Here is a 12,278-nt window from a genome sequence, read left to right on the forward strand (position 1 = left end):
GTATGTTGTTGCATGATGGATGGATGGATGGATGGATGGATGGATGGATGGATGATAGGAATTGTATTGGTCACTAGTTATAAAGAATTATAAATCATCCAAAACATGTTTTATGTATAGAAGTAGGGGTCGGTTTAGGCAATAGAAAATACTGTATCATTAACCTGATATGAAATCAATAGAAGTCTACGCAATGGGCTCACTAATAGTGTGTGTGTGTGTGTGTGTGTGTGTGTGTGTGCACACTCGCAAATATTTGTCCAAGTTGTTTAATCCAATGCAGCTTTAAACTAAGAGCAAACCATGGAGAGAAAAGATTTTAAAAACTTTATTATTAAAATAAGTATAAAAATATAAATACTGTATAAAACAATGCGACAGCATTCAAACAACATGAACAGAATGACCGATATTCTACAAGTACACAATTCATTGTACAGCTCTAACTCTATGTTTTGAAATGAATCCACAGTATGACAGAACCCATATAAACCTTCCACAGGAAAACTGCCTCATAAACAGAGATATCAAGTAGTTTACATAAAGATCGTACTTGTAAAACATATTATACACATACTGCACCTATTTTAGACTTGGTCTGCAATAAAAGCTAAGCTTTTTTTATGTTTTATTTTTGTGTTTTTTTTTTTGCCGTAAACATCGATAGTGTAGAAAGCTACTATCACTCACCTTGGTTATAAAACACATTGTCCACACCATTGATTACAACAAATCCCTAATCTTAAAAGGCATCTTTACTGATTCTTTTGAGGGAGGAAGAAAGAAAGAGAGAGAGGTTGAGAGAGAGAGAGAGATAGAGAGAAAGACACACCAGAAGTAGAAGACAAAGTTAAAGTAGACAAAGAGGTCAAAGAGAAGAGAGAGTGTCTATGTGAAGAAGAGTTCCAAGTAGTTGAGCGCAATGTTCAAGTCTTCGTTGATTCGTCTATATGCGTAACACAGCAGAGAACAGAGGGAGATTCAGTGTGTGTGTGTTAATTTAGTGCTCTGAGATATATTTAAGTGTGCTGTGTTGCATATCCGCTTTAAGTCTCTCTCTGGGACTCCTGCCCTATATACATATCCGCCAGTTTTTTGAACTGTGGACCCCAGTGACTCAGATACTCAAACTCCTGGTCGCCTTCGGTGGCGGCCGATTCCAGGGAACTCAGAGACTCCGCCAAAGAGCCGTTGCCTTCGTAGGCGTAGGTAGCCAAGGAGTCATAAGGGGGCGCTGTGGGATCCGAGTCGTTTTCTTGCAGCCGTCCGTTGATAAAGTCTCTCACATCCGTGTTGTCTTTGATGGGAGACGTGCGGCGGAAGGGGAACAGCATTTCGGGCATTATGTCCCGGCGGAGCTTGTTGGTATCGATGACCTCGGGGTTGCGCAGAGTTCCGATGTCAAAGGCTTGCGTGTCCTCCTCTCCGCCGCCCTCGTCGTTGTAGCTGACCACGTTGTCCCTGACGTCTTCTTTTGAGATGATCAGGGGCTCCTTTTTCTTTTGTCGCCGCAGGGCCGCAAACAATACCACAATCACTATGGAGACAGAGGCAGACGAACAGAATGATATCATCCGCATGGTGCAAATCAAGCTGAACAAAGCTCTGTGATAGTCATGCTTTCTGAATGTCACGAGACACCTGACACTAGAGCAGTGCTTCCTACAGGTTTGGCAGGATCATTTGTCTTAACATGACACTTTTAACACATTTTATCGTTTTTATTTCATTTAAATGTATATACTATGTATTATAGGAAAAATGCAAATGCAGTTTTATATGACATATGTTTAAATTATAGATAATTTCAATACTCTCTCTGAGTATTGTCAGGCGCTTCAGATATCCTTTTAGGGGTTTCCATCATGGGATCATTTTATGGAATTCCTTCAGTTTTAATTTGTAATAAAATTTTATGAATTAAGCAGCTCAAAAAAAAATCTAAATAACCCGTTAAACATGAATATTTAAAATATCTATATAGACCATTTATTTATTTTTATTTTTTTGCTAAAAGTGTGCTAGCTCATTGTTTAAGTCCCCCTGTACTCAATAATGTTATCCCTTAAAACTCATCTTTGGTCACCAAAATTACATATTTAAAGGTTTTTCCATGACTTAAAATAGCTTGAATGTAACTCTACCCCCTTGCTTCATTGCCCCGCCTCCACTCAATCACACCAGCTTAGAATACCTGATCCACTCTGTCAACTTTACTGTAGTAAATGCTGCACAATGGCAAGTGAAAATATTGGTTTAATTCAGCCATATAATGTTTGAACCAGAAACTGATTCAGAAGAAGAAGTGGAAGAGCGAATTATACAGGCTTGATGTGTAGGAATTGCAATGCATTTATCGCTCTCTATAATGTCAGACACATAACGGTAATTAATATAAGCCTTTTGCTTGACTTTGTTATCAAACAGCTAATAATGTGTTGCAAATGTTATACAAACCATGCTCCCATTCGCCATCTCAGAGTCAGACACCTTCCTTCTAAAAACCAAAATCCTTAGAAATGCTTTGAACAACTTACGTAAGTGGAGAAAAGCATATAGATCAGCATAACATTGTAATATACATCATATACATAATTCACTCGCTATATTGCTAAATGTACCCGATTTTTCATTTCAGCAGAAAAATATAACGGTGTAACCTTGTTTCTCTTGAGACTCCCTGCGTCGCAGTTAATAGTTAATGATATGCTAAAGCCCCGTCCCCCTCGTGACAGAATTGGCTACAACATATTTGTTATGTAGAGATAAACTGCGATTTCAAACTGTGTTTTTGAGACGTTTGAGTCTTTGGTTCACTGCAGTTTTAAAGAGAGAATCCTCAACGGTTTTGACTTATGAATTTGCACATGGTTTGTTTTAAAGCCTATTAAAAACACCACACAGACACATAAACTACAATAGAAACTTGATTTTCACAACAGGCGGTCTTTAAAAGTTGTCAAGGTGAAGGACATTATCATTCTAGTGAGCATTTGAATGGATAATAAAGTACTTGGCTTTGAAACAGTATTCTTTCAGAAATTGCCAATTAATTGCAAACAAATGAACAGAAATGGCACTTAACACTTAATTAACATGACACTTTTAATGGCTGAAATAGGTATTTACAGCTTCAAAAGATATGTTTTTTTTTTTTTTTTTTACTCTGCAGTTCAGGATGAGAAATAAATGTTTTTGGGTTAAATTTAAAAAAAAAAGATACTTTTAGTTAGTTGCTTGTTCTTGAGCTAGATAAGCTACCTGAAATAACTAACAGTTTCAAAGCAGTTTTTCCATCATTCAGTTGGAACTGCATGCTCACAACAAAAAAACATACAAGCAAAACCAATTTATTTTGCTGTGGCATTGTAAACCAATACGGGGTACAATATCTAATGCAACACGCAAGATACACAGTACACCAAAGAGTGAGACCTTATGATTAAGTTTAGTTGATTCAATCAGCGAGATCCCAGACAATCGATGCCCAGGACAATGAAAGTGTCACAGTCACCGAAAACAGATGCACTGAGTCAGCTAAAAAAAGCAGACGAGCTAGTTTGTGGCTGCACAGAGAAACAGATAGAGAAAGCGTGCATAATCTCAATCACTGCAGCGAGAAGAAAGGACTGCCGAAGAATCACAGGCTGTTCTTGGATGGCTAAAGCAGAGCAGCCCGATAAGAACCCAGTGAGCAGCGCACAGCACTACAGACAGAGCTTAGCTGAATATACTGAGGAGTGTGTTTCAAAAGGTGTCATGCGCTTAAGGTACTCATGAATACAGAAGAGAGAGACGCACCGCAATACATAACAATGTATTAGAATAAAATAAATAACAATGATATTTGAATAAAAAAATTAAGAAAAAAAAAACAAGAAAATGTAATTATAAAAAATGAAATAACTACAACTAATAATAATCATAATTGTATTTAATAATTTTTATTTATTTATTTATTTATTTATTTATTTTGTATACGAAAAGACCCCTAGTATATTGTTGGTATTTTTATTATTATTTAATAATCCAATCAATTATATTTCACAAATTAGGTGAAACATAATCAAACATAATTTAGTAAAACAAATTCAAATGAAATTAGATTCATAGCATGTTAAATTGCAGTTCAATATTTCCTTGACTGGGATTCTTGACTGGGATTTTTTGTCAAAACAATTAATTCACTTGATTTACTTTCCTTTTTTCCCCAAGAAAAAAAAAATGTTTTTTTTTTTTTTTTTTTTTTTTTTTTTTTATAAATTGGGCAAAAAAATCAGACGACTGTTTAAGGCACAAGTGTTTGTGCTGAAATGCCGCATGCAAAAGTGCTACAACTGTTTGGTGAAATCTTCAGAAAATGTTCATATGTTGAGATATAGAGATGAGAATTATGGTCCTAAAAAGGGAACAGGTGCTGTAGTTTGCAGCTTGTTTTTCCTGTTCAGTGGCTTTTCTCTCCTCCCAGCAGGTAATCGGAGAGCTCGCCCCTGCCTCCCACTCAGGTGTTAATTATGAAGAAGGAACGGCGGGGGGCAACATGCTGTGTTCTGCCCAGCCTGGGGGCCTGTGGTGTGTGCGGGGCTCATTCTGTGATCTGGAAGGGAAACGCTGGTGAAAGAGTGTGGGCTGGATGCGGATATTTCTTGCTCTGGCCGCGTAAACAGGCTACTTCCTCTTAAAGTGTATATTCTTGGGTTTGCATTAGCCAGCTCATCAGAAAAGGAGAGAATGTAAAATGAGGGGCAAGTGGAGAGCAAGAGCCTGAGAACAAATGAGAAAGAGAATCGCAGAAAGAAGCAATAGTTTGTTCTGGAACCGCTCTGTCCTCAGTAACCTGTCCACTCAGCGCCAGCAAACGGGTTTAGGGGAAGATACTGAAAATGGAGAAGGATAACGGGAAAAGTATCCATATTAAGTTTGCCCAGAGAGGATCAGTGGTGGACTAGATGGTGCCTGTGCAGGGGAACAACAGAATATGAGATGGCAGAAGTGGTTGAACACACGGCGCACAATTGTCTGTGTTGTGTAAAACGTATACATATCATTTTAGGGGGGGTTTAAAGGGATCATGTTCTTAATTTTCACTTATAATGTTAGTCAAGGTTTCTTGCACCATTTTTTTTTATTCTTTTGAATTCAACATGCAGTTTTACTGTACTTACTGTACCTTTAAAGTCAGCATGAATTATATGCATGCACCGCTCGTGTTGGATTGATGCACCTGGAATATTTTGGTTTACTTTTTATGGAAACACTTTACAATTAGGTTTCTTAAATCAGTAACATTAGTGACTTTATGACTTAACATTATAACATTATGACTTCTGAACATGGGTGTTGATGTTTAAACATGGATGTTAAAATGTTAATGCATTTACTTGTTAGTACCGTGACTTGTGTAATGTAAATGTAACAGTAAAGTTTACTACTTTCAACTACTTATGAGCTATGAGTAGCTTGTACAGTAGTAGTAGTAGTGTTTTTTTTTATATATATAAGTGCAATGTAAAAATATGTAAAAACATAGGTGCATTATGATTAATATAAATGTTAGTGCATAGTAAAGGCACTTAATATAAAGTGGGACCATGGCTTCCCCAAACCAGCTTTGATACACTGCAAAAAAAGAAAGAAAGAAAAACAGGACTTTGGATGCTGTGGTGAATACTGGTTTAAAAACTTAAAAGTAATAAAAAAATAAATTATGAAGCATTTGAGCTGTCTTCATGAAGTTTGGCCCATCATTGCATACTGTATATCATGTATTCAATAGGTCAGAGACACACATTGTCAAAGTTAAAATTGTTAGAAGTGTACTTTGAGCACAACGTTAAAACACTTGACCGGCACACAACACGGTTGAAGTACTGGGAAACGTTGACGTTGGAGGTTGGAGTAACAGCTTTTTGAACACGTTTACTTACAGCATTTATGTTTTATTTCAAAATAGATGGTACATCTTAAATTTGTAAACCACTTTGGCCAGCATGAATAATACATAGTTAAGTCTACCTGAAGTCCTTTAAAATATTTCATTTATCCCATTCAAACAGAGGCAGATAGAGGAAAATGCTGAACGATGACGGATTGCCTCAGGTTAGATTGGAGACTTGAGAGATGCACTCGCCAGCAGTTTCAACAATTACTTATTGATGGATGTTTTAACTTAAGCACAACATTTTTTTTCCTTTTCTCTACAGAAACAACACAGCCACATGCTGTTCAGAACCGGCTGCGCTTTCATACCGCATTACCTTGCACAAGTGGTGTTTTAGGACGTCAAGTAGTAGCATGCGACCTACTTAAGCCTCAGAAGAACACAAAGGCCTTTTTGTCAATTGCATACATTTAATAATGAAAGCTATTTTTCCACACCACTGCACTTTCTGAGAAAAGCAAAGAAAGAGAGGGAGAGCACCTACAGTAATGTCTTAATGGGGTGCCCTACTTTTTTATTGTCTGGAGGAAATATTTGGAGAAAATTCTAAATACAAATGAATAAATGAAAAATAAACATCACAAGAAGGATGCTGCATGGCCCACACTGTGCTGCATCATCAGAAGAGCAGGACTAGAGGTCAGGAAACATTATGTTCTGCTTGCCAGACGCATCGCTGAGATGTTAAGTGTTTATTTTTGGTCCATGTCCTCAGGGCAGATATGTTTTATCTTTAGTGTAGTTTTGAGATGGTAATTAAATATAAGAACATTTACTGCATTGAACAAGCAGTGTTGGTCTAGAAAAATCTCTATCTATCTATCTATCTATCTATCTATCTATCTATCTATCTATCTATCTATCTATCTATCTATCTATCTATCTATCTATCTATCTATCTATCTATCTATCTATCAAAACTTGTTATTACTTGGTATTAAATCTGTGCATATTTTGGCAATAGATGATAGATATTGATATAGTCTATGAAATGCTTTTGAGAAAGTGCACTGTATATGATGAGGTGTCATATCACACATTAGAGTAAAACAAAAATGATACAAGTAAACAGGGACAGGGTGGCTTAAAACAGGGCCGGATTAACCATATGGGCAATTGGGCATCTGCCCAGGGGCACCCCGTTCAGGGAGGCGCCATGCAGGGCCAAATGAATGTTTTTAGATAGCTAAACACTTCAACACTTACTGAGTAGTATTAAAATGCAGAGTAAGATGGCCACCAGGGCTCCGGTGCTGAGTCCGGCTGAGAGCAGCAGGGCTTCAGTGCTGCACGTCTGCACATTCCCACGGCTGTCGCAGGCGCAGACACGGACTGTCAGCGTGCTGGTACTGCTCTGGATGGGGTAATCGTTGTCTGAGATGACGACAGGCAGCAGGTATGAGTTCATCTCTCTTCTGTTGAAACCGCCCCGGCGGGTCAGTATCCGCGCTGTGTTGTCTACAAGACAATGATGTAAAGATTAAGAGAGAGTAACCGAGGTTCTGTGTGATGGGCGGTGTTGTTTGCAAAGCTTTAATATTGAGTTGTATTTTTAGCTAGCCGTTTATTTGTTGGATCATTGACATCATGATTAATACTATGTTAAACACACTAAAACACCATTTAGAGTTCGCATAAGTGACAGCAATGCAGGTCTACGACCAACTGAACCAGCTTCATAGTGTTCTATACCTTATTCTGAGACTGAGATCAAGCACAAACATATTAAAAATGAAGAGTTTTATCTAATTTAAAGGTAAAGTGTGTCATGCCTGTGCCTCTAGTGGCAACAAATGGAATTGCACATTGCTTTTTATCTCAAGAGTAACAAATAAATAAAAAAGTAACTAGGCTAACTTATTCTACCTTTTATTTCACATGTGTGACTTCATCACAAGTGCAACTTTATTGTGACTATTTCTCCTAATTGTGGCTTTGTGTTTTGCTTATGTGAGTTCATTTCCAACAATTTACTTACAAGTTTTAATTTTCTGGAGTTCAAACAATATATAATTTTTGCAAATAATTTCAACTTGAATCTTGTGATAATTGAATCACATTTGTTTGAAACATAAATCTTTTGCAAAATGTTCAAACGTCTTTACCATCACTTTTGATTAAATTAATGTGGCATACTGAATACAAATATTAATTTCTTTTGAAAATAAAAATATTACCCAAACTTTTGAACAGCAGTGTGTATCCACAATGTGACTTTATTATTATTAGTATTTATAATATTATACCTATTTATTCTTTAAAATGTATTTAAAGTTAAATATATATATATATATATATATAAATGTGTGTATGTGTGTGTGTGTGTGTGTGTGTGTGTGTGTGTGTGTGTGTGTGTGTGTGTGTGTGTGTGTGTGTGAGAGAGAGAGAGAGAGCTTAACAGTTCTATTTTACACTGCATTTTATTTTATTTTTTGAAACATCATGCATTCACATGTTTTTTGTTTGTTAGTTTTTTTTTCTCTGATGCAAAAAAAGGCTTCCATTGAATTACCTTCATTGTCGAAGATGGTGAAGTTTGGATTGATGGTGCTTAGACTGAAAACAAACTTGTGCCCGACAAGAGGTTCATCAGTGTCCACAGCACTTATGGTCTGGATGAGCTGGGAACATAATAAGCCAAGATTATTCACTTCATTCGAACTTAAAATAGAACTGTGTAGAATAGCACTACATTTATGATTAGGATGGTTTGTTGAAGCTCTATAGAACAGTGGAAGAAACAAAGCAAGCAGAGGCGTCCAGTAAAATCTTTTTTTGTGAAACAATAAATAAAGATGAAAAAGCAGCATACCTGACCAGCTCTGACATTCTCACAGACAAAGGTCTCGTAGAACATGGCGAATTCAGGCGCATTGTCATTCACGTCTCGCACTTTGATAAACACCGGCACTCTGGTTTGCAGGGCAGTACCTAGACGCCAATGATTAATGCGTTTCAGCAATTCTGGAAGATATTCAGTTTGCATTCAAGAGGTCTAATTTTGTTTCTCTGTATTTGTCTTTCAGCCTTTTACCCTAGGCATATATTCTTCTAAAGAGAATGGAGAAAACATGTATTAAACCACAACTCAAGTTGACAGTTTGATTTTTGTCATCAGTCATTTATTGCAGTGCTGTGGTTTTAGCCATTTCTGAAAATGTCTTGAGGCTCTTGAGGTTTCAGTCCACCTGAGATAACGTTGTAACACATTATTTTTCACAGGTTTGAACAAACAAAAACACTTAAAATGAATTTCACCTCATAACTATTTCACAGTTTGAAATTGAAAGGCGATGTCTCTCCGCATTTTTGAAAGTAAACCTTGCAGCATTATCCCATTTAATATCAGTAATCCAGCAAAGGCTCACGAAGCAAACTTACTGAGTTCTGTCGCCAGGACCGAGATGTTGTGCCATTTGGAAGTTTCTCTGTCCAGAGCCTGCAGTGTGCTGATGGTCCCATTGTTGGAATCAATGTTAAACAGCCTCTCCAGGTCTGTGTGGCGATCAATGGTGTATCTGAAACACGAATGACGGTAATGAATGCAAGACAATGGACCTCTGATTATGCCCAGGCACAGGGACGGAACATCCTCAGTGTTTTAAAGTGCTGTAAACATGGCCCCAGGAAGTGAATACGGGTACATCACACACCCATAATCAAGGGCCCAGAACAGTGCCTGTGCAGGCAGCCAAAATAAATCAGCCAAGACTGGTTTAATTTTCCTTCAAACGGCAGGACGTATTTGATTTGACATCTCTATTAGAGAACAAATTTGCGCTAGTCAAAGGTATTGATGTTAGTTACATGCCGAGCACAACAAACTATACATTGTATCTCTGCTTTTTAAGACCACGGCTGCAAACTACCCTGCTGAAAAAAACAAATAGATATTGAATTCCCATGCTGGTCCAGATTGGCTTACAGCATTTTTTAAAAAAGGTATTCACCATCTTGGAAGTTTTTTGGTCAACAATTTATTTGATGGTTGCCTTTAAACATTAATCAAGTAAAATTGCACATACATGTCAACTAACTCTCATTGGAGTATAAGTTAGGGTGACCATATGTCCTATTTTTCCAGGACATGTCTGGCCGGGATTTCAAGATCGCCCAAAATATCCAGGATTCGGCTTTTGCTTTCTCGTCGCCATTCATTTTGTTTACATGCACACCTTTTAATTCAATAGGACTGAATTAATTCCGATTGGTGAATCTGAATGTAGTGTTTACATGAACGCTAAACAAGTGATCGGTTGATGTGCTAAGAAAATTCCTGTGTTTTCGTCTCGATCGGGATCCGTGTGAAGCAGAATGCATGACCTGTAAAGCTGGCACGTACGTGTCAGTGTCAAATAATGTAATAATGTAAACATAATGAATGGTGACTGTAGAAAGCAAAAGCCGAATCCCGGGCATTTTGGGCGATCTCGAAATCCTGGCCAGACATGTCCTGGTTAAACAGGACGTATGGTCACCCTAGTATAAGTAGAGTATTAAAAGACTGTCTGCTTAATAACTGCAAACACTTTATTGTGATGGTCCCCCAACAGGCAAGTACACATCAAGCTATTTTACTTACCCTAGCCCCTTATTCAACTAATCCTACCCTTACCCCTAACAGTCTACTAATACTCAACAAACACTAATGAAAGTTAGTTGACATGCAGGTGCAACATTACATACAGTATAGTCAAGAGAATGTCTAAAGTAACCAATAAAATAACCATGTTATGTGCTGTTGTTTTACAGCTTTGAATCACATAGGATCTAATTTGCCTTTTTGACAGTGTTCAACAGAAAATTAGTCTTTCATGCCAAAGTTATACAAAGTTAAGCAGCACAAAATTATTGTGCAAAATGCATTTGGCTTATTTTTAGTTCATGAATTTCAATTGAATCAGCCACGCCCACAGTGTCAGGACAGAAGAATGCAAACAAGTAAAGTTTGTAAACAGGATTTATTTGACACAAGATATATTTCAGCAGATGAACAGGTGAGTGGTTGAAAACTAAAGTAGAAATCTTTTGGCTGGGTTGACTGAGTCTCTTATCTAGATGATGAAGATCTGGACAGAAGACAGATGAAGGCAGACTGGATCAGAGCATTGGTAGCAGAACGGCATCAAAGTGGTAAGCGTAGTCAAAGGATGAATCAGGTAAGTCTTTCCGTGTGGAATGACAAGACCAGACAATGTAATGCTGTGGGTATGGTGACTAAATAGTGCTGGTGATTAGTGGTAATGAGTGCAGGCAGGTGGTGGTGACAGGTGATGGTGATTAGTATTCAGGAGACAGGGAAAGAGTGGGCGGAGTGTAGAGGTCTGGTGTGACACACAAGAGGTTGAACTTGAATTGGAATGGCAAGAAGTGGAGTTTATTGAACTGCAACTCAAAGAAATCCATTAAGTAATTGCATTAAAAAATTGCATTATTATTATTTTTATACCTGTTGAATTCAAATTAAGTTCAAATTCAGAAATTGATTTGCAGTTCTGAATGATGCACAACCCAAATTTGTGCAAGTATTTATGTTTTCAAGTCAGTTTTTTAGTAAACATCCTTCAACTTTGCACACCCAACCACTGTAGTTTTTCCGCATTCTTCTTTTCAAAACTGCTCAATCTCAGTCAGGTTGCATGGAGATCATGAGTGGAAGTCCACCCATAAATGCTTGGGCCACTCCAGGCCACTAAAACTTAGTTTTTTTTTTGTGGTTTTTTTTTTGTCCCATTGACTTTATGCTTCAGGTCATTGTCTTGCTGGAAAACAAATCTTCCCCTGCAGGTGTTTTGCAGACCCCATCAGGTTTTCCTCCAGGACTTCTTGCGTTTTGCTGTATTAATTTTACACTCACAAGCCTTCCAGGACCTGCCGCAGAGAAGCGATATGCCCCTCAGCATGATGCTGCCACCACCATGATTCACAGTGGGGATGATGAGTTTCTGCTGATGCTCAGTGCCTAGCTTACGCCAGACGTGGCGTTTATTTTAATGGCCAAAAAGCTCAATTTTAGTCTCATCAGATCAGAGATCCTTATTCCAGCTGGCTTCAAATTCTCCCACATGCCTTCTGTATAGCTTAGATGTCATATGACAACTTTTTAGCGGTGGCTTTCTTTTTGCCACTCTCCTATAAATCTCTGACTGGTAAAGAACAGTTGTTGATTGTCTTTCCAATCTGAGGTAGTGACACTTGTTTTTTTCAGTATTTTTTCCGTATTTACAACATTTTTTTAGTATTTCCTTCTTGCACAATCTCTCATTGTTTGAGGAAATCCTCCTCTAGATGGATACAGCTGTGCCACTCTCTTTCCATTTCTTAATTATTGATTGTA

The 12,278-nt window shown here is 37.7% G+C and overlaps 1 protein-coding gene across 1 annotated transcript in view; it reads right to left on the minus strand.

Annotated features, from left to right (window-relative positions):
* Positions 1-1,046: 1,046 nt before the first annotated feature.
* Positions 1,047-12,278, minus strand: part of cdh10b (cadherin 10, type 2b (T2-cadherin)) — a gene marked incomplete at both ends in the record, with an annotated part of 55,904 nt that continues 44,672 nt past the window's right edge. The window contains 5 exons of the mRNA XM_081393516.1: positions 1,047-1,537; positions 7,148-7,399; positions 8,454-8,562; positions 8,754-8,872; positions 9,323-9,459. Of these exons, the coding sequence (XP_081249642.1) occupies positions 1,047-1,537; positions 7,148-7,399; positions 8,454-8,562; positions 8,754-8,872; positions 9,323-9,459 (1,108 nt within the window). The remainder of the gene's footprint in view (positions 1,538-7,147; positions 7,400-8,453; positions 8,563-8,753; positions 8,873-9,322; positions 9,460-12,278) is intronic.

The sequence above is a fragment of the Scardinius erythrophthalmus genome (genome assembly GCF_964197995.2).
Source record: "Scardinius erythrophthalmus genome assembly, chromosome: 18".
NCBI classification, from domain to species: Eukaryota; Metazoa; Chordata; class Actinopteri; order Cypriniformes; family Leuciscidae; genus Scardinius; species Scardinius erythrophthalmus.